At 62.8% G+C, this 24,129-nt stretch overlaps 2 protein-coding genes and 1 long non-coding RNA gene across 4 annotated transcripts in view; 2 read left to right on the top strand and 1 right to left on the bottom strand.

The window, feature by feature from the left end:
* TMEM201 (transmembrane protein 201) overlaps window positions 1–24,129 on the top strand; it is a 186,721-nt gene that overhangs the window by 17,824 nt on the left and 144,768 nt on the right. The window contains exon 11 of one of the 2 annotated variants that reach the window (XM_084875797.1): window positions 74–1,632. The exons of the other annotated variant lie outside the window; for it this stretch is intronic. Within the exon in view, the coding sequence (XP_084731923.1) occupies window positions 74–171 (98 nt within the window). The 3' untranslated portion in view covers window positions 172–1,632. Of the gene's footprint in view, window positions 1–73; window positions 1,633–24,129 lie in introns of those variants that run through there. 2 annotated transcript variants of the gene reach the window in all.
* On the bottom strand, window positions 15,751–20,127 carry LOC311618365. Its single transcript, XR_014794306.1, has 3 exons — window positions 20,042–20,127; window positions 18,685–18,812; window positions 15,751–18,599 (listed from the first exon to the last, which is right to left on the bottom strand). It is a non-coding gene; the product is annotated as an uncharacterized lncRNA (long non-coding RNA).
* Window positions 20,575–24,129, top strand: part of PIK3CD (phosphatidylinositol-4,5-bisphosphate 3-kinase catalytic subunit delta) — a 53,481-nt gene continuing 49,926 nt past the window's right edge. The window contains exon 1 of the mRNA XM_084875759.1: window positions 20,575–20,724. The gene's annotated coding sequence lies outside the window, so the exon portion shown is untranslated. The remainder of the gene's footprint in view (window positions 20,725–24,129) is intronic.

Below are 24,129 nucleotides of genomic sequence, written 5' to 3'. Positions count from 1 at the left end.
ACACACACACACACACACACACCCCAGGTCCTCTGACCGCCGTGCCTCTGACTGGGTCTCTGCTCTCTCCAAGGTCGGTTCATCCCCTCCCTGGTCCAGGGCCTCCTGGCCGTGAGCCTGACGGCCAACGCCCTCTTCACCTCGGCCTACCTGTACCAGAGCCTGCGCTGACCGAGGGCCTCGGCTCCCGGCACCGGAGCGCCCAGATCCAGGTGCTGCTGCCACCACTGCCGCCGCCCTCAGGGCCGCCCCGGACCGAGTCCTCGGACCCTTCTCACTGAGCGGCGTGGAACGCGGGCTGAGGCCTGTGCGCCGCACGCCGCCCTCCATCTTGCTGACATCAGTTGTGTTTGGTGCTGCCACGGAGCCAGGGGTCCCCGGGGGCTGCGCTGAGCGGCCCTGCCCGTGGGGCCTCCACCACTGCGCCTGCAGCCGAGCCCTGCCCGGACCCCGCACACGGGCCACGGCCACATCTCAGTCCCGTGTGCCCGTCCCGCCGGCCTCAGGCTCCCTGTGTCCCGTCCTCCACCGGCCCCTTGAGGAAGAGCATCCTCTGCCCACCTCACCCTTCCTCCTACCCCGGCCAGGCCTGCCCTCTGGCTCTCCTCTCAGCTGGGCCTGCAGGACGCGTGTAAGCATCCTGCTCACAACTCCCTTCTGCCCAGTGCCCCGTTGTACCTCTGGTGGCCTCTCGGGCAGTCGCCCTGTGCCCTGAGAACACTACCCAGGGCCCCTCCCGAGCTGCCCGCAGGGCCTTGCTGACCCTTCGCTGGCTGTGCCACGGGACTGCCCAGGGCAGCCTGCAGGTGGCAGATGAGACCACCCCCCGCCATGGCCCTGGCTCCTTCCCGCTGCCGAGACCCCCGTCCTCCCTTTGGCTCCGCTGGCACCACGGGCCGGTGTGACTCCAGTCCTCGGCCACCTTGGCGGGCTTTGTCCCCACCCCGTTCCCTCCGTCCTCGCCACCGCCCTTCCGCGCTACTGCACGCTCGCCCCTCACCCCGGAGCCGGTCCTGCCCCCCTGACGCGGGGCGGCCTCGGGATGGCACGGGGACCCTCCAGACGCCGCAGCTGTCAGACCCCAGTCCCTGCTGCCTGGGCCTCGGACAGAGGGTGGGCGGCATGTGTGTATGTGACTGCACATGTACGTGCGTGTGACGTGCCGGCCTCCGTGCTGCGGGGGAGGGAGTGGCTGCCGGGGTGGATTCTGAGGCAGGAGGAGGGGCCTTCGCTCCACCATTCAGGGATAAAGTTTAATTTTATTTTTCTACTCATTCTGCCAGGTGAGGCGTTTTGCTGGGAAGCAGGATGCCCCCGTCCTCCCAGCCAGGGAGGGTAGTTTTTTTAAGCTTTGGGTGCTTTTTTTAGTACTTGTTTTTTACCACGTGGAGGAGGAGATTGCTCTGACTTCCCTCTTCCTCCTTCCCCCACTCACGTCCTGAGAGCTACGGTCTCCTGCCCTGACCCCTCCCCAGAACACGGGGGTCAGGACCTGAGGGCCACACCAGGACCCGAGTCCGGCTGCCGAGATGGTTCCAGTGGGTGTCTCGGCCTCCATTTGTACAGTGGGCATGTGTCAACTTTTTAATTTTATTTTCTGCCGAATAAAGCCAAACTCCATTCTCAAATGCACTTCCTCTCCGGCTCTGAGGAACCCCCCACGAAGCCCCCCCTCCCCCCCATCCCCAGGCCTGGCCCTTCCCAGGCCCAGGGTCCCAGCTCCTCACCGAGACCAGGAGAGGCTGGCAGAGAGGGGCTTACCGAATGTTTTCGTTCAAACAAAAAACGCAGCCTTGTCTTTACAAAAGCAAAAAACTTGAGAAGACACCAGCCTTTGAACTGCACTTGTCCTTATTCTGCAGCCCAGCCCCTGAGGACCCCACAGGGTGGGCCGAGCCCGGCTGAGGTGGAAGTGGTGTATTTGTTCAGCACGGAGCTCCGGGGGCCCCCGGCTCATAGGGTGATTGGCAGTGTCCCCAGAAAAGCTTAGGGATTTGAACAGGAGACCAGCGCCAGCAGAGAAGGCAGGTGTCGCACAGCATGAGCGAGGCAGGACGTGCTCTGCTGTCGGAAAGGCCTGGCCCCAGGCCTGCAGGGTGGTCAGAGGCCTGGTTTTCTCCTGAGCCCACTCGCATGGCCGGGGGTCAGCTGCTGGGCTCCGCACCAGCCCCTCGGGGCAGAGCCCAGGCCTCCTGGCTGGGCTGAAGGCAGCTGGCCCAAGCAGCAGGCACAGGGTGGGCACGGGGGAGGCCCTTGGAGGTCATGAGCCAGTTGTCACTGAGCCTGCAACCCCTGGTGGGTGAGGGCAGCCTCTTGGGGGTGAGCCTGGGCCTGCCTTCTTACTGGCTGTGGGTTAACAAGCACTGGGCCCAGGTGGGATCAAGAAGCCACACCACCATGCAGGAGCGCCCGTAAATGTGACTCCCGGCCCAGCACCCAGAGGCAGGGGGCTGGTGGGTAGATGGCTCTAAACCTGACCTTGAGTTAGATGGTATAGGGCAGGGCCAAGCTGCCTGCAGGGGGCTCCACACACCTGAGTTCACTGGCCACAGGGGTCCTTGTGACGTCCCCTGGGGCCACAGGAAGCCCGCCTCTTGGAAGCCCTCTCTTCCAGTGCCTGCAAAGTCCCCTGGTCCAGGGCTCCTGGCCCTGCACTGTGTGAGGGAACCAGGGTGCAGAGATGACTCCTTACTCTGCACCTGGACGGAACCAGGGTGAGGCTGCAGCCGAGCCAAGTAAGGACTGTTCATAAGGCTAAGGGCTCGGAGGGAAGACAAGCCCTGAGGCCTAGGGGAGCCTCCGGTTGTCAGAGCTGCTCTTCATCCCGGAAAAGCACTTTGGGTCAGAGAGCGGCCCCAGGGCAGAAGCACTGGGGCTCTGGCCCCGAGCGGGAAGCAGCCAAAGGCTCAGGCTGAGGGTGCGGTGAGGATTTATCGGGTCCCTCCGCTGTGCCCCTCGAAGCTGAAGGTGGGAACCATTTCCTGGTTGTCGGTCCATTTTGGGAGAACCAGAACGATGGTGAGTGGAGATCTCCAAGTGTAGCAGCTTTTCCTGTGGCGGCGCCTCCGTCACTGAGTTCCCGCTGGTGCTCAGCATCCTGAGTGGGAATTAATGCGTAAGTTCCTCAGCCCGGGGCACCGTGGCCAGAGCCTGATGTTGCTGGGCCACTTGGTGCCTTTAAAAAAATTTTTTTAATTCTCACCCAAGGCTTTGTTTTTGCTGATTTTTAGAGAGAAGGGGGAGAGAGAAACTGGCATGAGAAACCTCTATCAGTTGCCTCCCATACGGCCCCAACTGGGGATCAAACCCAAAACCTGGGCATGTGCCCTGACCAGGAACTGAACCACAACCTCTGGTGCACTGGACGACGCTCCAACCAGCTGAGCCTCCGGACCAGGGCCTGGCGCCTTATACACACATTTGTCTAGGTCAGGGGTCTTCAAACTGCGGCCGGCGGGCCACATGCGGCCTGCAGAGGAGTCTGATCTGGCCCGCCAGGTTTTTTGGGCAGTGAGCGCAGCCGAGGTGTTACAGTAGGAATTAGTAGTTCATATAGTCCGGCCCTCCAGCTCTCTGAGGGACCATGATCTGGCCCCCACTTAAAAAAGTTTGAGGACCCCTGGAGGTGAATCTAACTCTTCTAATTCCAGTGGTATTCCAAAATGTCATCTCAGTTGCACATGAGCACAGCGCCAGGCTGAGGCCCCAGCCTGCAGGTCTCATTGCCATGACGCCCCCTGGAGCTGCTGCTGTGGAGCTGTCGCAGGAGGAGCTAAGGCGGTGGTTTCCTGAGGTTGATTTTAAGGCAGACACACAGAGCAGCCATCCCAGGGCGGAGCCCTATGGCCTTGGGCCTTCCCCGCAGCAGCTGCGGAGATGTCTGCTAGGCTGGGATTTTGTCTGGAGATTTGGTTGGTTTCTGTTTTTTTATTCAGAGACTAAGCTTATCATGAACTTGATTGGGCGGGGACCAGGGTTCTCTATTGTGACCTTATAAACAGTAAAGGGGGGAGTTGGCTTCCTTATGTCAATGTCATTTGGCCCCTTCACTCGCACCCGCCCAGCTGTACACTGATCCCCTGAGGGCCTCACAGAAGGGCCTGTGTCCCTGTCCCCGAGCGACCCCTGGCCCGGCCAGCCCGCGGGAGAGGAAGAGACCAAGTTAGCACATCCCTCCCTTCGCTTCCGTGCTGAGTGGCCGGTACGCAGCCTCCAGCTGCCTTCCCACACATCTTACTGCACTTCCCCCACCACACACAAACATGTTAGCCTGTATGCAATTAGCATGGATTTCCTAAATATTATCCTATGTAAAAGCAAGAGCTTCTTGTAGAGTTTTATTAATAGTAATACCATGCCAAAACCGGTTTGGCTCAGTGGATAGAGCGTCGGCCTGCGGACTGAAAGGTCCCAGGTTCGATTCCAGTCAAGGGCATGTACATTGGTTGCGGGCACATCCCCGGTAGGGAGTGTGCAGGAGGCAGCTGGTCGATGTTTCTCTCTCATCGACGTTTCTAGCTCTCTATCCGTCTCCTTTCCTCTCTGGAAAATCAATAAAATATATATATTTTTAAATAGTAATACCAGTTCCCTCGTTGTGACAGATACCATAATAATGGGAGCGGGTGGCAAAGGGAGAACCAGATGCGCCCACAGGAACGCTGCCCGTTTCTGTAAATCTAATTCTGTGCCGAAGTAAAAAGCTTATTGAAAAGCAACGCACAGAATCGGGTGTCCTGACTGTTAAAACAGCACTGCCTAATGGGACAGTTGTTTTAACTTTTTTTTTTTAATTATTGATGATTTTTGAGACAGGAAGGAAGAGAGAGAGAATGATTGTTGTCGCACCCATTCAAGCGTCTTTGGTGGGTTCCTGTATGTGCCCTGACCAGGGATCGAACCCCCAACCGTGGCACATCAGGACAGGGCTGCAACCGGCTGCGCACCCAGCCAGGGCTGTCCTGAAACGCTCAGTGCTTTCGAACAGGGAGCCACGTTTTCCTCTTTACTGCGCCTCTCACTTACATAGCCGTCCTGCCCCGCGGGAACGCAAACCCGACTGTTGGCAAAATCACTCCTGGGTGCCAGGAAGGAGGAGTGAAAGCGGGATTTCCTGCGCCCTGTGTACAGTATACATGTCCACCAGCACTTACAGTTTTAACACGTGTGTGTATGTATGTACATATCCAGAGCACACGAGAAGCTGTGCAGAGAAGAGCTCGCTGCCAGTGCAGAACCTGCGTACGTGGAGCCGGGCTGGGGCTCCGCCTGGACAAGTCAGTTACTGACCCGCTCGCCTGAGACCCCGTTTCCTCCGGAAAGGACAGGGCCTGTGCTCTGCCTCTTGGGCTGTGGCTGGGGTAACGGTGCTTGGTGTGAACCCCTGAAGCAGCTGCTCCTTCCACAGTGACTGTGATTGGGGGGAGGGGGGGCGCACCCCAGCGCACAGAGGCTGACAGCACAGCTGATGTAAACACCAGTTCGGCCACTGCCCACCACAAGCCGGACCCTCCATCTAGTCCTCCTGGGCCTGGCTTCATCACCGGAAACAGGGAGGGTGGAGTCAGTGCCGAGCAGTGTGGCTCCTGGCTCCTAGAGGAGCAGTCACCCTCCACTTCCCGCCTCCCGTCCTCAGCACCTCCGCCCCCTCTCTCAGCTGGTGAGTTTGCTTCCTAATTAACGGGGGGGGGAGGGGGGGTGAAATACAAAACTCTCCATATGTTGTCACGTTAATCTCTACCAGACCCTTCTCCCAGCACCTGACAACACCCCTCGCCTCCAGGCCCCGCCCCTTCCCCATCCAGGCCCCGCCCCTCTTATCCAAGCCCCTCCCCTCCCCTTTAGGTCCCGCCCCATCCCCTCCAGGCCTCTCCCCTCTCCTCCAGGCCACGCCCCTCCCCTCCAGGACCCGCCCCTCTCCTTCAGGACCCGCCCCTCTCTTCCAAGCCCCGCCCACCCCATCAGACAACACCCCACCCCTCCAGGCCCCGTCCCTCTGCTAGGTCCATCCATTTCCCCCATCTGAAGGTGGCTTAAGGGCCTATGGCGCTCACACAACAACTCTGTCAGCTTTCTGAAGGGCTTGAAACCAAAATGTCAAGTTGAGGTTCGGCTTTCTCTCCTCCTCCCCATCACCCCTTCTCTTTCCTTCCTAATGAAGAGGACAGGCTCCGGGCAGCCGCCTGGGTGCCAGGGGTGGGTGCTGGACCCCCTGCCAGGTAAGGAGGAGCCACCCAGGAGGGCGCCTAGTGGCTTCAGAGCTTGGGTGGGTGAGGAGGGGGGTCCGTAGCCCAGAGGAAGGCAACGTAAGGGTGAGGGCAGCAGCCGCAGATGTGGGTGCGGAGGCCGGCAAAGGGAGGAGGGCGCTGGGGTCTGGTGATGCGGCCACGCTGCTTCCTCCCCGCAGCGCGGGACGTCCTGCAGGTGCTGTGGAGGCGCGTGTGCCTCTGGCTAATTTCTGTATCACCTGACCCCCCACACACACTCAGACACACTCCGTGCCCTCCCTCACACACACACACTCACACACACTGCGTACCCTCCCCCCCCACACATGCGTACCCTCCCCACACAACCCCCGCCTCCCACACACACATATTTACTGCGTACCCTCCCCGCACCCCCCCTAGAATATCCTGGAGGCAGGGTTTGGTCACTGCTGTGTCCCAGGCACAGGACCGTGTCCGGTGGCACTGACAGCACCTGTTGAAGTAATGAGTGAGCCCTGCAGCTCCGCCCCCTCGGCGGTGGCACAGACCGCAGTGCCGACCCTTTGGGGGTGACAGACCGTAGCCCCGCCCCTCGGCTGTGACAGGCAGTAGCCCCGCCCTCGGCGGTGACAGGCAGTAGCCCCGCCCTCGGCGGTGACAGGCAGTAGCCCGGCCCTCTGGCAGTGGCACAGGCCGTAGCCCCGCCCCTCGGCGGCGACAGACAGTAGCCCCGCCCTCTGGCGGTGACAGGCAGTAGCCCCGCCCTCTGGCGGTGACAGGCAGTAGCCCCGCCCTCTGGCGGTGGCACGGACCTGAGGCTGGCGCACCTGCGCGGGGTGGCGGCGGTGGCGGCGGAGGGCGGTGAACCGTGAGGCCGTGTCCGTTTCGGCCGCAGGGGACCGGGACGACTTTCACTGAGGCGGGAGGAAGTGGGGGCTGGGCAGAGGGACTCTGACTGCCGGTGGCGGCTGCCGGGCACGGGGCGGGGTGGGTGGCAGCGAAGCCCGGGGGGAGGGGCGGTGCAGCCGGGGAAGAGGGAGAAGTAAGAGCCGCCCAGCGGGGGAGCGACCCCGGAACTGAGGAGGGCATGGGAAGTGGGGGGCCAGGAACTGAGGAGGGCGTGGGAAGTGGGGGGCCAGGAACTGAGGAGGGCGTGGGAAGTGGGGGGCCAGGAACTGAGGAGGGCATGGGAAGTGGGGGGCCAGGAACTGAGGAGGGCGTGGGAAGTGGGGGGCGCAGGAACTGAGGAGGGCGTGGGAAGTGGGGGGCCAGGAACTGAGGAGGGCGTGGGAAGTGGGGGGCCAGGAACTGAGGAGGGCGTGGGAAGTGGGGGGGCATTCCGCATCTTTCCAGCAAAAGGAGCTGCTCCGATGCCTGCCCAACACCCGCCGCCCAAGCCCGGCAACACGAGGGCGCGCGCTCCTTTCCCGCCGCCGCCGGGCGGGGGGCAGGACCGTTCGGGTCCGGTCTCACTATTTGGGCGAAACCGCCGCACCGCTTAGCCCGGCCGGGCGGCCGGGAGCGCGAAGCCCCCAGGGGCGCGGCTGGGACAGGGGTGGCGTTTACCGCCGTCGCCACCAGGTGGCGCCCGTGCCTACCTGGAGCCCAACCCGGAGGCCCCAGAGGCTGGGGGAGAGGGAGCTGGGGAGGAGGTGGGCTCCCCGTTCCCCCGCCCCCGCCTCGGGCTCCGCCTCCTTGTCAGGGTGCGCCTCCCAGCCCATCCAGTGCAGCGGTGTTTGTGCATGTGTGTGTGCGTGTGCATGTGTGAGTGTGTGTGCGTGTGTGAGTGTGTGCATGTGTGTTAGTGTGTGCATGTGTGTGAGTGTGTGCATGTGTGTTAGAGGGTGTGCACGTGCGCGCATGTGTGCATGTGTGTGCGTGTGTGCGTACACATGTGTGAGTGTGTGAGTGTGTGCATGTGTGTGTGTGTGCGTGCGTGCGTGCGCATGTGTCCCCGCTGTGGACAGGAGACTGAAAGTCATGCCCAGGACAGAACACAAGCTTCCAACAGACTTGGGTTCAAGTCCCTGTTCAGCCACTACTGCTGTGAGCTTCTCTGCTTCAGTTTTCTCACCTGTGAGGCGGGAGTTCACTACCGCCCTCACGGGGTTGTTGTGAGCATTACAGCCGAGGATTAGATGGTGATGCACATGCATGGAGCCCGCACTAAGGACCAGGCCCTGTTCTAAGCGCTTTCCTTTTATCTACTCATTCTCAGAGTCCGCTTTCAGAGGACAGGGGCTGGGACCAGAGGCCGAGACCTCCAGAGAAGAAAGGAGGCCAGGCCTCTCTCTGCATCCGCCTCCTGCTGGCCCCTGGTGCCGCTCAGCGCTGAGGGGGGCGCTACCCAAGCAGGGCAGAGGGAGGAGGGGACCCCATTTGTTTCTGGTTCTGCAGCCCAGCAGCCCCCTGAGCACGTGGAGCAGAGGGCACCGGCCACCACCGCAGCGGAGGGACCGCTGAGGCCTCAGGCCTGGCCCCGCGGCCTCGCTGTGGCCGAAGGTCCCCAGAGGCTGCTGGGCCAGGTGCCCTGTCGTGGTCGGAGGACGGGGTGGCGGCGGGTGGTGGGCGGCGGGTGAGGGGAGGCCAGCACAGCACTGCTGTTCGAAGGGAAGGTCAGGATTGGGGGGAGCCTCTGGAAAGTGGGGGGATGCCCAGAGGTCACTGGAGGTAAGGGTGATGGTCAGGAGGCAGGCCCGGGCAGCGAAGGGGGGCTGGAGCACAGGGCGGGTCAAGGCCTGAGGAACCTGGGCAATAGGGTGCCACCCCTCCCCCACCCCACGGAGGCCCCAGGTCTCAGGAGCCCCGGGTACGGAGCGGTACAGAGGGCCCCGGATTGCATGCTGGGATGGGTCCCCGGGGAGCGGATTGAGCCAAGGGTGAGGGTGGGGCCGCTAGGGTCCAGGTGAGGCTTGGGCCTGGCGGGGAGTGGCCTTCAGGGGGCCCCTGGAGTCCCCCCCTCCTTGGAGTCTCATTCAGCGATGCTTCTCGGGCATAATGCTCCAGGATTGGGGTTCCCCCGGTTCCAGGCCGGAGCAGGAAAGGGGTTCTGACTCACTGAGTTCTTATCCTTTGGCCCACCAGCCAGGTGAGGCCATCAGAGCCTGTTTGTCCTGAGGGGTCAGCGCCCTCCCGCCCGGCTCCCAGCGAGGCCCTTCGGGGTCACACGTCCCGGGAGCCTCAGGGGACAGGCCCCGAGCTGCCAGTGCCCCCTCTCCACCCGCTCAGACGTGCGGAGACCACGGGGCCAGAGCTGCCCCCCCCCGCCCCTCACCGCTGCCCTCACCCCAGAACAGAAGCACACACAAATAGCATCCCCGTCTGAGAAGGCCCCGCGGGGCCGGGACCCAGCGTGGGAAAGGCCGTGTGGCCTCGGCTCAGTGCCTGTGTGCTCGTCGGTACAATGGGGTCGGGTCCGAGCCTGAGGCCTGCTGTGAGAAGTAACGGGAGAGAGACAGTGAGGGTGCAGGTGTGCTGTGTGGTCTAAAGATACAGCCCCTTGGCCAGAGGGTCCCAGCCGGACTCCCCCGGCCGCCCCCGCTCCCCGCAGCGGCCGGGGCTGCCCCCTCGCCGCTTTCCCGTAAGCCTGCACCGCTGCCCGGCAGCCTCTGAGGCGGCTCAGGGCCACTTCCTGTTTTTCTCCCCAACGAATTCTGCACCGAGCCTTTCATCCCCCGGAGCTGGGGTGTATGTGTGTGTGTGTGTGTGTGTGTGTGTGTGTGTGTGAAGGAGCCGGGGGGTCAGGAGCCCGGGGGTCAGGAGGCCTGGAGAGGCTGTCAGACCAGCCAACAGGCTCTGGACTCTGGTCCCCAGCTCAGACAGGAGATGCTCTGGTGGAGAGGCTGGGGGAGGCTGGGGGAGGCTGGGGGAGGCTGGGGGAAGCTGGGGGAAGGCAGGGGGAAGGCAGGGGGAAGGCAGGAGGGTGGCTGGGGGGAAGCAGTGGGGGAGGCTGGGTGAAGGCTGGGGGAGGCTGGGGGAAGGCAGGGGGAAGGCAGCGGGGATACTGATGAGGGAGCCTGGGGGAAGCTTGGATGCTGATGGGGGAAGCTGGGAGGCCGTGGGGGACATGGGGAGGTTGTGGGGGACATGGGGGGCCGTGGGGACATGGGGGGGCCGTGGGGACATGGGGAGACTGGGGGGGACATGGGGAGCTAGAGATGAGGCTGCCTGACTCACAGGAGGAGCAGAGGGAAACGCATTTTGCAGACCTGGGCTGGGACCTAAGGGTGGACCAGGCAGGCTCAGAGCTGCTGTGTGAGGGGGGAGGAACTCTGGAAGGGGACACCTGAGGCTCCAGACTGCTGGGTGGCAGCCCCGCCCCCCCCAACCCCTGAAGGTAGTGGAGACACTGTCCCCACACTGGCCGGGCCCAGGACCCCACTGTCCTCTCCCTCAGCTGCGGAGCTCCGACCTCCCTGGGCAGGGCCTCACTGTGCAGCCCTGACTACCCTACTCATCCACTCATCCATCCATCCACTCACTCACTCACTCTCTCTCGCCTCACGCCCTCAGACTCGGTGAACTCTCTCTGGGGCCAGCACAGAGCCAGGGACAGGCAGCCAGCCACACCCTGCAGGGCCCTGCTCCCGGGGCAGCGGCACAAGGGCCCCCAGGGTCCAGACACCCCGTTCCCTTGTTCCTGCTTAAACCCTGATGCCACCAACTCACCCACCGATTCCTCTCCCTTTGCCACATGTGCTGCTGAGCTCTTGTGTCCGGGCTCCGTCCAGAGCCGCTCTGGCCCGCGGACTCCCCTGCTTCTGCGGGGTCTCCACTCAGTCGTCTCCTTGGGGCCCCCCAGGCGATAGAGTGAGTGTTCCTCCCCCCTCCGGCCACAGGCACCCCGTCTGCGGAGAGGGAGGCACCTCCGGAGCACAGGGCTTCCAGGCGGGAGGAGCGGCCAGGCCCGGAGAGAGCCGTTGGGGGGGGGGGCGGGCAGTGGGGAGGGCGGTGTGTGCTTTGCTGGTTCCCTCCCTCCCCCGCCTCGCTGGGAAGGGGCGGAAGCTTTTCCCAGGAGGGAGCAGCGCCCTGGCACCCTGCTCCCCTGCGGTGCCGTGTGTGGGCCGAGGGATTGCTGGAGGTGAGACACGTCAATCCCGTTTCCAGGTTTTAGGGTTCCCGGAGTTTCAGCCCCAGGAAACCCAGGGGGTCGCCTGTCCGTTTTCTTTTAGGTCGAGACACGTCCCAATAACCGATTCCATGAGCCCTGTACGGGCTGTGGGACCCTCCTCCTGAGCCTGGCCCTGCCAGGGGCACTTTCTCCCGCAGCCCCCGCCCTGCGGGGGGAGGAAGGAGCTCCCGCTGGGACTTGGCCGAAGGATCCTCCTCCGGGGCCTCCTAAGATGTGGCCCTCCGGCCCTCAGCCACTCGGCCTTGGGCGGGCAGAGGCCCCCTCCGATGGCTCAGCTCGGGCTTTTGGGTGCCACACACACACACACACACACACACACACACACACGGGCGGAGGCTGTGCCGCTGCCGCAGAGCAGGTGCGCGGCTCCCTGGCGTGGTCATGGCTACGGGGAAAAGGGATTTCCCGATCAGAGTGGACCTCGCCACCTCGTCCTGCTTGGTCCTGGCCTTGAGCAGAGCTGGACGGAAGCCTGACTCGCCCACCTTGTGAGGCTGCTGGACGCCACCCGCATCCCTGGCCATCTCGCTCCCCGTTTCTTAAAGCCCCACCTCGGGCGCCTGTCCTGAGGCCCGGGGGGCACTGAGAGAGCTGAGCTGCTCTGCTGTCAGTGGCGGGAGCTGCCAGTGGCCCAGGAACCAGTCTTGGTTGCCCCCAACTCCGCCTCACAGCATGGTTTGAGTACTGTCTCTTTCAACACCCCACTCCTGTACCCACTTCTGTGTTACTTGGGATTTGTTGGTTTCAAATAGCATCAACCCCGGGGTGGGGGGGTGGGGGGGTTGTGCTGGCAAAACCCATGCCCACCTGGAGCCTCAGGATGCGGCCTGCACTGGAGACCGTCTGTGCCGATCTGAGGAGTTCCGAAGAGGTGGCCCTGGCTTCGCCTGTCCCTGTGAGGAGAGGGACGTTTGAGTCAGACACGGACCCGCGGAGAACGCCGCTGGAGGCGGAGGCGGGGCTGAGAAGGGGCATTTCCGAGCCTCGGAGTTCCAGGCCCTGCAGGCGGCACGGCCACCGGGTAAGAGGGCGATGAGTGATGCCTCCTATGAGGGACTTTTCATAAGAACCCCCGCCCCCCGAGCAAGGATGCAGGGGACCTCAGAGACACCAGGACAGGAGCGGAGGCTCTCCCGAGATCTCTCCCCCGTGGCCCTCTTCCTCGCCGTGCTCTGCTGCAGGGTTCTCTCTCCTCCCTCTGCACCCAGAGTCTCTGCCTCTGTCACGGATGCACGCCTCACAGCTCCCAGGTACCTGAAAAGACACCGTTCTCTCCTCCTCCTCCTCCTTTAAAATGATTTTATTGATTTTGATTTTCAGAGAGGAAGGGAGAAAGAGATAGAAACATCAACGACGGGAGAGAATCATCGATCAGCTGCCTCCTGCATGGGAGCCTCACACTGGGGATTGAGCCTGTGGCCTGACTGGGAATCAAACTGTGACCTCCTGGTGCACAGGTTGATGCTCAACCACTGAGCCATGCGGGCCGGGTCCTGCTTCGGATTCCGGATTCCTAGGGAAATCGCTGGCTGGCTCGCCTGGGGCAGGTGACGCGCTGGCTCGGCAGGCAGGCTTCCACAGCCGGGGAAGGGGCAGGTGTCGCCACCGGGATGCCCGGGCTGGGGGGCGGGACTGGCATCAGCCCCGGACCCTGTGCTCTCGCCTCCTGGCACTTTCCTGTTGGAGCTCCGGTTGGCTGGGAGCAGAAAGGAAAACGGGAAGAAAAACCCCTGTGACCCTCCTCCCACCCAGCTTTCACCGCGCTGCGTCCCTCCGACTGCGCCCTCCCGGCCGCATGCCACACGCAGTGTGCCCAGCAGTCCGCACGAGCCTCACCCGCCAGGGCGGGCTGTTTCCCATGACGCTCAAGTCTCTGGAATCACCTCTGTCCCGGGCGGGCAATATTCCATCAGCCGATGGACTGCGGCTTCCTCCGGACAGCCGGGGTCCGGGGAGAGAGCTGGCCCCCGAACGCTGAGGTGACGCAGTGCGGCTCACGAGCCAACTCACTGCTATTGCTTGTCCAGTAGACCCTCAGCCTCCTGTCGGAGGAAGGCCACAGTGGTAATGGGGTTCAGGAACCCCCACCTGTCCACTGGCTCTTTTTAGTCCCATGGCTGAAGCTGGAGTAACACACCCCATTGAGCTGGGTCTCAGGGTCCCCAGAGGAGAAGGTTCAAATATACCCCCCACCCCACTCCCAGCCATATCAAAGCCCCAAGGGCAGACTCTCAGGGCCGGAGACCAAGGCCTGGCCACCTCACTCTCTCTCCTACCTCTCCATCCCCTGCCTGTGTCACTCCCCATCCCCATCCCCGACCCCGTATTCCAGGCTTTCCCATGATGCCCTGCTTTCTGCACATCCTTCCTGGCTCCCAGGGATTGGCCCGGTCCTGCCTCCCCACCCCAAACCCCAACGATTCTGAGTTTGCTTCTTTAAAGAAACTTGTCATTTTAGAATCGTTTTTATGGACAGAGGCGTCACAAAGGCGTCACACCTAATCCTCACATTGCTCACTTCCTGCATGGCTGGCCATTGTCACCCGTTATTATTATTTTATTTTTAAAAATCATTTAGGGAGATGTTTATTTATTATTTATTTATTTATTGAAGAGAGAACAGATTCTTTTTAAAAAATATATATTTTATTGATTTTTTTACAGAGAGGAAGAGAGAGGGATAGAGAGTTAGAAACATCAATGAGAGAGATTCATCAATCAGCTGCCTCCTGCACACCCCGCACCGGGGATGTGCCCACAACCAAGGTACATGCCCTGGACCGGAACCTGGGATCCTTCAGTCCGCAGGCTGACGCTCTATCCACTGAGCCAAACCGGTTTCGGCTGATGCATTATTATTAAGTGAGGTCCATACTTCATTCAGGCCACCGCAGCTTTTACCCAGCATCCCTTTCCTGTTCCAGGAGCCCTTCCCTACCCCGCCCCCCCCCCCCCAGTCCCCCGTGACATCCATGGTCTGCTCTCCTTGGGCTCCCCTGTGCTGTGACCGTTCCGGGCTTCCGCTGCCTGCGATACCCCGACAGTTTGGAGGAGAACTGGCCGGGGTTTTTGAGGCGGTCTCTCATTCTGGGTGTGGGTGTGGGTGTGGGTGTTCTCTCGTGACTAGACTCGTGTCCACGGTTCTTGAAAGGAAGACCACAGAACCAGCATGTCACGCTCAGCCTGTGCGGCGGAGGGTGCTGCCGGCGACACGCGCTGTCCTGAGGATGGGACCGGTCCCGGGCTGCCCCCCCCCCCCCCCCCGTGTCCTGGGGGAGGTCTGGGCACCGGAGTGGGCCTGACCGCTTCTCTCCCCGAGGGCAGGCGAGGCACCTGCCACTGGTTTGGAATTCTTACACATAGACTAGTCCATCATTTCTTTCTTTAAAAATATTTTTAAAATTTTATTATGTTTTAAAATATATTTTTTATTGACTTCAGAGGAGAAGGAGAGGGAGTGAGAAGCGTCAATGAGAGCAAATCCTGGATCAGCTGCCTGCTGCTCGGGCCCCACTGGGGATGGAGCCGGAAACCCGGGCCTGTGCCCCGAGCGGGAACGGAACTGTGACTTTCTGGTCACAGGTTGATGCTCAACTACTGAGCCACACTGGCCGGGATATTCCATGATATCTTTCCTTTTGTTCTTTTTTTAATCATCTCCCAAGGGTATTTTTCCATTGATTTTTGGAGAAAGTGGAATGGAGGGGAAGAGACAGAGAGAAATGTCAATGAGAGAAACACATCAATTGGTTGCTTCCTGCACGCCCCGACCAGGGCCCAGGCAGGGGAGGAGCCTGCAACCGAGGTACGCGCCCTTGACCAGACAGGCCAATGGCTCTATCCACGGAGCCAAACCGGCTAAGGCAAATTCCATTATTTCTTTTTTTAAAGATGTATTTTTCTTTTAATCTTTATTGTTGAAAGTATTACATAGGGCCTCCTTTCCCCCCCATTAACCTCTCCCAGCCCGCTCCTGCCCGCCCCCCTCCCCGCAGGCCCTCACCACCCCATTGTCTGTGGCCACGGCCTTATTTCTTCACTGGAGGCCGCTGCAGCGGCGGGCGGCACTGGCTTTGTCCAGAAGGTCGTCGGTCCGGAAGGTCGTTCTGCCATTCGGCTATCCCGTCTAATTAGCATATTCTGCTTTATTACTATAGATGTCAGTGAGGAGTCACATTTATTTACCCCTTGTACTTGCCTTGGTTGCTCAGTTGGTCCTAGATTTGGCCACTGGAAACTAGTTCACGGCCCCACTGTGCCCTCAGACGGGCCCCCATCTGGGTGAGATTGTGTGGTGGTCTGGGGCAGTTTTCCAATCGCAGTGTACATTCCCCTCACTTGTATTATTCCAGGGGTCCTCCCTGGCCCCGGCCCCACTCCCTCTCCCCTCTCCCCCTCCTGATGCTTCTGCAGCACTTACCCCTCATGACACTGTATCTTGTTTCTATCTCATAGTTTCTCTTCCACCTGAGCATGGCTGCGGGAGGGAGGGTGGGGCTCTGTCCCCTCCGCAGAGCCGGAGCAGCAGCTGGTGGAAGGAGTCAGTGTTTGATGCCAGGCCGGGGTCACCCCCAGGGTAAGGGGCGTGGAGGTGGGTCAGCCTCCTGACCCCACGGCTCCCCACCATCCGCTTTCCACAACCCCCAGCCTGGGCTGGGCAACATGAGAGGGTTTGTTTAAAAGCCAGATGCTGTTCCTTTCCTTTTCTTCCTCTCTCTCTCTCTCTCTCATCTAATATCTCTTCCCTTTTTTATTTGATGGACTTTATCCTTCTAGTTTTGACCTTTCCCTTTTTTAAAGTTTAAGTTATTTTTCGATTGCAGTTTGCAATCGCTGTTACTTTGTATTGTTTCAGGCGGACACCTCACTGGTTAGATGTGTGCTGAGCGCTGACTTTGTATCCTCAGGCAGCCTTTTCCTCTCACTGCCCACCCCCCTCATGGCCACTCGCTTATGCTGGCCAGGGCAGCAGTTCGCTAGTGGGGCTGACTGGGACCTGCAGTAAGAGATGGCCGGGTGGCTCATCCTGTGCACCAAAAGGTTGCAGGTTCGATTCCCGGTCAGGGCACATGCCCGGGTTGTGGGTTCGATTCCACAGTCTAGGTGCATTTGGGAGGCAACCAATCAATGTTTGTTTCTCCCCCCCCCCCCCCCCCCCCCCCCCCCCCCCCCCCGCCTTCCTGTCTCTTTGATTTCAATGGAAACATATCCTCAGGTGAGGATTAAAAACAAAACAAAATACCAGACAAAGAAATGCATTTGAGCCCTGGCCAGGTAGCTCAGTTGCTTAGAGCACCATCCCCATCCGCCAAAGCTTCAGGCTGCAGCCTCATGGGGCTCACAGGAGAACCAACTAATGAATGAATGAATGCACAAATATAATAAAGTGGAACAGCAGCGCTCTCTCTCTCTCTCAAAGCTGATCTAAAAAGGGAAATGCACTTGACCTCCTGGCTGATTGCCTCAGAGAGGGAAGCACTCTTACTCCACAGAATGCAATCGATGCTTTCTATTCTCCATTTCACAACCCTGCCCCGCTGGAGGGCTTCTCAGCACACTGATACGTCACTGCCGCTGCTGCTGGTGAAAAGTGCTGGAGTGAAAACACCCAGGCCTGCAGAGCGCAAAGACTGTTCTAGAAAAAACACCCAATCACTCACATTTTTCTGGGGGTTCACTGTGCGCCAGGGACTCTTCAATCTCAGAAACGATTCCCGAAGTCGAAAGCCATCACCAGGGCCCCTGTTTTCCTGGCGAAGAAATGGAAGCACAGAGAGGCTGAGTCACATGCCTGAGGTCACACAGCGCCACCAAGTCAGTGCCGGGCACTTTGGCTCCGGGGAAGGAGCCCTTCACCCGGGCTTCACCACCCTTTCCTGGCCAAGGCCAAGTGACAAGGGTCAGCGCTGGATGATGTTTGCTCTGCCTGCAGCCACGTGGGCTCCCTGCCAGGACCGGGCACGGAGGCAGGTGCCCTCCTGTACCCGGGTGCTCAGCTTGGCTCCGGCTGCCCTGCGGTAACCCTGCTTGCAGGCATGCGTGGGTGTCGGTGGTGAAGCCGCTCAGAGTGGAAGCAGGCAGAGCTGCTGCTGCATCTGCAAAACGCTTGAGGCTCTGGCTCCGGGAGGGGGAAGTCCTGCAGGGGTGGGGGCGGGGAAGAAGGAAATGGAGGGCTGTGCGTGCTCCTCCGAGTGGCCTGCAGAGTGCTGTCTGCCCATCTGAGCCTGTGCCCTCCGCCTTTCCTTCCAGAAAATGGGCCCAAGGCCCCCAGCCAGGAGCTCATGCAGGTGACTGCCGGCAACTGCCTGGCAGCTCTGAGGAGGCACACTGTGCTGCTGCCCCACACCCGGCCCGTCTCACTTACCATCCACAGGGAACCTGCAGTGGCTTCCCCCAAAGCAACAGGACAACAGTTAAAGAGAAAGCAAGGCCCTGGCTGGTGTGCTCAGTGGCTAGAGCGTCGGCCTGCAGGCTGAAGGGTCCCGGGTTCTATTCCCGTCAAGGTCACATGCCCAGGTTGTGGGCTTGATCTCCGATGGTGGTCATGCAGGAGGCAGCCGATCAATGCCTCTCTCTAATCATTGATATTTCTCTCTCTTCCTCTCCCTTCCTCTCTGAAATCAATTTTTTTTTTTTTTTTTTTTTTTTTTAAATCAAGTGAGGCCAAAACTGGTTTGGCTCAGTGGATAGAGCGTCGGCCTGCGAACTGAAGGGTCCCAGGTTCGATTCTGGTCAAGGGCATTTACCTTGGTTGCAGGCACATCCCCGGTAGGGAGTGTGCAGGAGGCAGCTGGTTGATGTTTCTCCCTCATCGATGTTTCTAGCTCTCTGTCCCTCTCCCTTCTCTATAAAGAATCAATACAAAATATATATTTTTTAATCAAGTGAGAACAGAAACTGTAGGGGCAGGCAGAAGGAAAGTCTGTCAGGAACGTGGGGGGCGGTGAGGACTGCACTTGACATTGCAGTGAGCCTGAGTTCCCTGGGCCCCAGCCTGAGCGTGTGGTTTCAGAAAGAAAGTGCCTCAGGTTTCCAGGAAAGTGAAACTTTCAAAGGAGCCAGGATCTGGAGTGATTCAACCTTTCCGAGCCTCGAGCCTCGATGTTCTCATCCGCACAGTGGGGGCGATCAGCTTTGCCTCGCTGAGCTGTCGCGTGCCACAGCGCCCTCCGCAGGGCTGTGGGCAGCTCGGTCTTCCCTGGAGAGGTGCTCTGGATGGAGCGGACGCCTCTGCGTCCAACTGTTTCTCACAGAGATCGCTGGAAGCCAGGGACGAGGGTTTGAACGGCAACCTCCTGAAGGCAGGGCGAGGCCAGGTGTCCGGGAATCCCAGGGAATTCCTACCTGCCATCAGATTTCCCCTGAAAACGTTCTTTTCTCTTCCGGCCTTTGGCAGGATCGCCCGGAGCGGGGATCCTGGGACCAGTGACCGGGCCTGGGGTCGGGGTGAGGCTGCCGGCCTCGGACGTTCCCTGGGAAGGATGTCGGGGACCCCTCCTGGAGACAGACCCAGCATTCCTCCCCAGGGGGACGTGGTCCCTCCTGCTCTCCCACGGGCGTCTGGCGGGGAGCACGGAGCCCGAAGCCTGAGTCTTAGGAAACCGGACCCGTTAGCCACCCCCTCATCAGCCCCTCACCGGGCCCGAGCCCTCTCTGCTTTCCCGGCTGAAAGCCGAACACCTCTGCCCCTCCCCTGGCTGCAGCCGGTGCTGGGCCCCCGCTGGGCCTGGGGGCAGGTGTGGGTAGGAGAGCCTCTCTCCCAGCCTCAGTTTCCCCGTCTGTCGAAGGGAACGAAGAAAGGGTTTCACGGAAAGGAACCTCCCAGGTGAGCTAACGGGGCGGGGGGTGGTGGGCAGCCCCACCCAGGCCTGCGACTTCTCCACTGAAAGTCTTAAGCCAGGGGTCGGCAAACTGCGGCCCGCCAGCCACATGCGGCTCTTTGGCCCCTTGAGTGTGGCTCTTCCACAAAACACCACGGCCTGGGCGAGTCCATTTGGAAGACGTGGCGTTAGAAGACGTTTCGGTTTAAAAAATGTGGCTCTCCAAAGAAATGTCAATCGTTGTGCTGTTGATTTTTGGCTCTGTTGACCAGTGAGTTTGCTGACCACTGTCTTAAGCAAACCCGGTCCGCTGGTTCTGTGCATCGAGGTTAATACACGGTAAAAGTCTCACTCTCGCCAAAACCGGTTTGGCTCAGTGGATAGAGCGTCCGTCTGCGGACTTAAGGGTCCCAGGTTCGATTCTGGCCAAGGGCATGTGCATTGGTTGCGGACATGTCCCAGGTGGGGGGTGTGCAGGAGGCAGCTGGTGGATGATTCTCTCTCATCGATGTTTCTAGCTCTCTATCCTAACCCTTCCTCTCTGTGAAAAATCAATAAAATATATTTTTAAAGAGTCTCGCTCTCTCGCACCTCCATGGAGTGGTCCTCAGGTTCCCTGAAGTTTCTGTGGGGGATTTGGGATCTTGTTCCCTGGCGTCTGTGTTCAGTTTGGCTCAAATAAACTTAAACATTCTCCATAGGAGACCTTCTTCCATTGACAAACTAAGCAATGGGCTCGCTCCCCTCCCCCTCCCCCATATCCTATGGGATCTGAAGCCACCGCTATAATCTGTGGGGTGACTAGCCCTTCCCTCTGCACCCCGGAACCTGGGAGCCCACCACTGTCCCTCAGAGCTGGGCTGGGTAGACTGGGCTCTTACCAGTAACCTGCTCCTGGCCTGGCCTGGCCTTCCTCACCCCCTCACCCAGGCTCCCCTCTGGGCTGTTGAGGTTCTCCAGGTGTGTGGAGGGTGAAGGGTGAGGGGTGGGGGTGGAGGGTGAAGGGTGAAGGGTGGGGGTGAGGGGTGGGGGTGGGGGGTGGGGGTGAGGGGTGGGGGTGGGGGGTGGGGGTGGAGGGGTGGGGGTGAGGGGTGGGGGTGAGGGTGGAGGGTGGAGGGTGGGGGTGAGGGGTGGGGGTGGAGGGTGGGGGTGAGGGGTGGGGGTGGAGGGGGTGGGGGTGAGGGGTGGGGGTGAGGGTGGAGGGTGGAGGGTGGGGGTGGGGGTGGGGGTGAGGGGTGGGGGTGGGGGATGGCGGTGGGCTCCGGGCCCGGTGGGGCAGTCCTTTGTGTGCATATGCGCTTGTTTTGAAGGACCAGCGGCTCCAGACACCTGGGCGATGCCCTGCAGCCGTCGGGCGGGCGGGGCGGGCCGGGGAAGGGGCGGGCGGGGGCAGAGGCGGCGGAGGCCGGTTGTTTTTCCTGTTGCAGAGAAAAGGAAACAAAGTGGGAAGTGGGGTGTGCGGCTGTCAGCGGGCGGGGCGCCCCTCCGCGCCTCCCTCCCTGAGCGCACTCACCCAGCGCCCCGCTCCGGCCCGCGGGCCGCGCCGCTGCTGGCTGCCCGGCAGGTAAGGGCCCCCCGGGGGCGGGCACCGGAGGCGGGAGGGCACGGCCGCGGGGAGAGTGAGGGCCCGGGGAGGCGGGGGGCGCACCCGGTCCCCAGCGCCCGGCAGGGGCCCCTCGGGGCCGCTGGGACCGGGACGGAGCTGAGCGGGGCCGGGCGCCCGGAGCGCACTGGCCTGAGGGCGCAGACGGCTCCGGGTCCGCTCCGCGCGGAGCCTGGGGTCCCGGCGGGGCGGTCCGGGGCGGCCCGGGGCGGTCCGGGCTGCGCCCCAGGGTGGGAGCCTCCGGGTGGGGGGCGCGGAGCGCTCAGCCCAGGGCGCCCCGGGGCGCGGGGGGCGGGCGGAGGGCCTCCGGGCCGCGGCGGGTGCGGGCTGCGCGCCCACCGGCGGCGCGGACAGAGGGGCGCGCACCCCTCCGGGCGCCTGGCCCTGCGCGCCCTCCGCACCCCGCGGCGGGGCCGGGCTGGAGGAGCCCCGGGCCCGGGGTGCGGGGTCCAGGATGCGGGGTGCGGGGTGCGGGGTCCAGGATGCGGGATGCGGGGTGCGGGGTGCAGGGTCCGGGGTGCGGGGTGCGGGGTGCAGGGTCCGGGGTGCGGGGTGCGGGGTGCAGGGTCCGGGGTGCGGGGCCCCGCGTGTTCGCGCCGCTGGGAGGCGCCCCGCTCTGCGGCGGGGCCCGGGTTTCGGCGGCAAAACCGCCCCCGGCTCTGCATTTCCGCACCCTTCCTCCTCCTCCTCCTCCTCCTCCTCCTCCTCCTCCTCCTCCTCCTCCTCCTCCTCCTCCTCCTCTTCCTCCTCCTCCTCCTCCTCCCCCCCCCCCCCCCCCACCGTAACCGTCCGAGTGAGGCTGGTTTTAAGCGGTTTCCTGTTTTATGTGGACTTTCTCCCGGCGGGACCGGGGGTGTCCCCGGGGACGGGCTGGGGCGCTGCTGGGGGCGGGGCCCCGGGCGGCCCGGGTGCGGGTCCGGCGGTGGAGCAGGTCCAGGCGCCCCCGGAGGAGGCCCCCCCCCCCGCCCGCAGACAGGCCCGGTGGAGGGGCGCCGCCCGCGGGGACCGGGACTGGCCGTGCCTCCGGGGGCGTGCCCGGGGCCGGAGTGGGTCGCCCCACGCGGGCGCTCAGTCACCCCGAGAGCGGGAGGTGGGCCTCCAGGCCCCGGGGGAGACCTCGGGCTCAGGGGGGGCCAACCCGCCCCCACGCGGTGCCCGAACCCCGCGGTCGGAGGCCGAGCCTGCACCCGGCGGCGCGGAGGAGACCTGGGGCTCTGACAGCTCCGGTGCGGGGCTGGGGGTGCGGGGCTGGGGGCGTGGGGCTGGGGCGCGGGGATGGCGAGGCTGGGGTGTCCCTTCGGAGCCGGAGCTTTCAATGCACCCCCCTCGGCGCTCAGGGAGGGGGGCAGACCCCTCCTCTGCCCTCTGAGCAGGAATGAGCCCCCCGGCTCCGCCTCCATGCAGGGCTTCGGCCTGGAGACCGGGCTGAGGCCACTGGGTGCTTCCACAGCTTCTCCAGGGACCATGGGAGGCGGGGGTGGGGTGGGGGTGGGGGATGGGGGCTCCTGGGCACGCCGATGCCCGCGTCCAGCCGGACACGCTGCGTGTGGGCAGCCCCAGTCCTGCCTCGGGTCGCGCTCAGGCGCCGGAAGCCGGCTGCCAAGCGGCTGCCAGGGCGCCTTCCTGTCTGTCGCTGCCCTGGGTTTGGGGTGCTCCCTGCGGCCCCCGGGTGCTCCCTGCGGCCCCCGGGTGCTCACTGCGGCCCCTGGGAGCTGGGCTGTGCTGAGAGCCAGGCCGGCCGGCCCGGGGGGGTGCGGTTCAGGGGACTCGCGATCTGCCTGGCACCCGCCTCGGACCCGGGCAGCGTCCGCACCCAGCTGCTGTGTCGGGAGCCGGTGGGGGTGCCCGTGGGGAGCGAGGTGCCAGTTCCTGCTTCATCTTGTTTTTCTTCAATTGCTCAGTTCAAGGGAGAAGTGAATGTGCAACTTCTGAAGCAATTCCCCTTTGGCCGCTGATTTTTCAAAACCAGTTTTGTTTAGAGAGCAGTTCCCTCCCTCCGGGGCCAGCTGCTCCTGCGGCCTGCGTGGGGCTGGGGCCCTTCCACTGTTCCCTTCCGGAAAGTTCCTTAGACAGGCTCTGCAGCCCTGCCCCGAGGCACGCACAGGAGGCACGCACAGGAGGCACACACAGGTCCGGGCAGACGCCCGCCCTGTCCCAGCACCGGGGACCCTGGGGACTGGCCTCGGGGAGGGAGCGGGGCGGTGGGAGGCGGGAGGGAGAAACAGTCTCTCATTCAAAGGGAGGCCGCACAGCTCCTCCCGCCCTCCTGGCCTCCTGGCCTCCTGGCCTCCTGGCCTCCTGGCCTCCCGGCCTCTTGGCCTCCTGGCCTCCTGGCCTCCTGGCCTCTTGGCCTCCTGGCCTCCTGGCCTCCCGCCCTCCCGGCCTCCCGGCCTCCCGGCCTCCGGCCTCCCGGCCGTCCTGTGGAAACGGAATTGTCTTCGGCGTGGCCGGTGGAAATCCCCGCAGTCATGGCAGTAACGCTGCCAGTTTCAAGACGGAAAACTCGATTAAAACCGGGAGCCTCCGCAGATAAGCTCTGCCTCCGGGGCTTGTCCCCCAGGGGTGCCCCGGCCGCTCCCAGGCCACACAGGCCTGGCCCGAGGCCCGAGGCGGGCGGGAGGGCCCTTGGGGCACCGGCTCCCTGTGTGTGACAGCCCCCACCCCAGACGCGCCCAGTCCCCCCTCCGGAGGCCGGGCTTCTCCTGGAAACGGGTGCTGCCCTCCGAGGCCAAGGGGAGCGGGCCCTGGTGTCGGGTCTAAAGCACTGCTTCTCCCGCTCCTGTTTCACGCACGTGGGGGGGTGCCTTCCTTCCGCTCAGACAGACAGGAGGGGGCATTGGGGGTGGCGGGGGGGGGGAGGGCTCCCCAGAGGGCAGAGGCACGGGCTGTCTGTCCTGGAGGGCGGCGGGGCGCCCTCCGTGGCCGCGCGGATGCCGCGGCTTCAAACAGCAGCGGCTCATTCTCTCAGCCCCGGAGGCCAGGAGTTCAAAGCCCAGGTGCCGGCAGGCCCTGCTCCCTCCGGAGCGGAGGGCAGGTCTGGCCCCGGGCCTCTGTGGCTCCAGGGTCCCTGCCTCTGCCCGTGTCCCGCCTCCTCTCTGTCTCTTGTTAAGGACACGGGTGTGTATTTGGGTTCAGGTCCCGCCCGGATAGTCCGGGATGAACTCTTCCCAGACCCTGAACTTCGTCCCACTCCCAGAGCCCTTTCCCGCGGATTCCCAGGGACGGAGCAGGGACGGGCCTGTCCGAGCCGCCGTCCCGCCCCTGCGTGGCCGGGTGCGTGTGTGTGCGTGCGTGTGTGCGCGTGTGTGGTGTGTGTGCGTGTGCGTGTGTGTGGTGCGCGTGTGCACGTGTGGTGTGTGTGAGTGC

The sequence above is a fragment of the Pipistrellus hanaki genome (genome assembly GCF_964339955.1).
Source record: "Pipistrellus hanaki genome assembly, chromosome: 2".
NCBI classification, from domain to species: Eukaryota; Metazoa; Chordata; class Mammalia; order Chiroptera; family Vespertilionidae; genus Pipistrellus; species Pipistrellus hanaki.
Note: the sequence above shows the minus strand (reverse complement) of the source record. Positions and strands in the feature narration are given on the sequence as shown.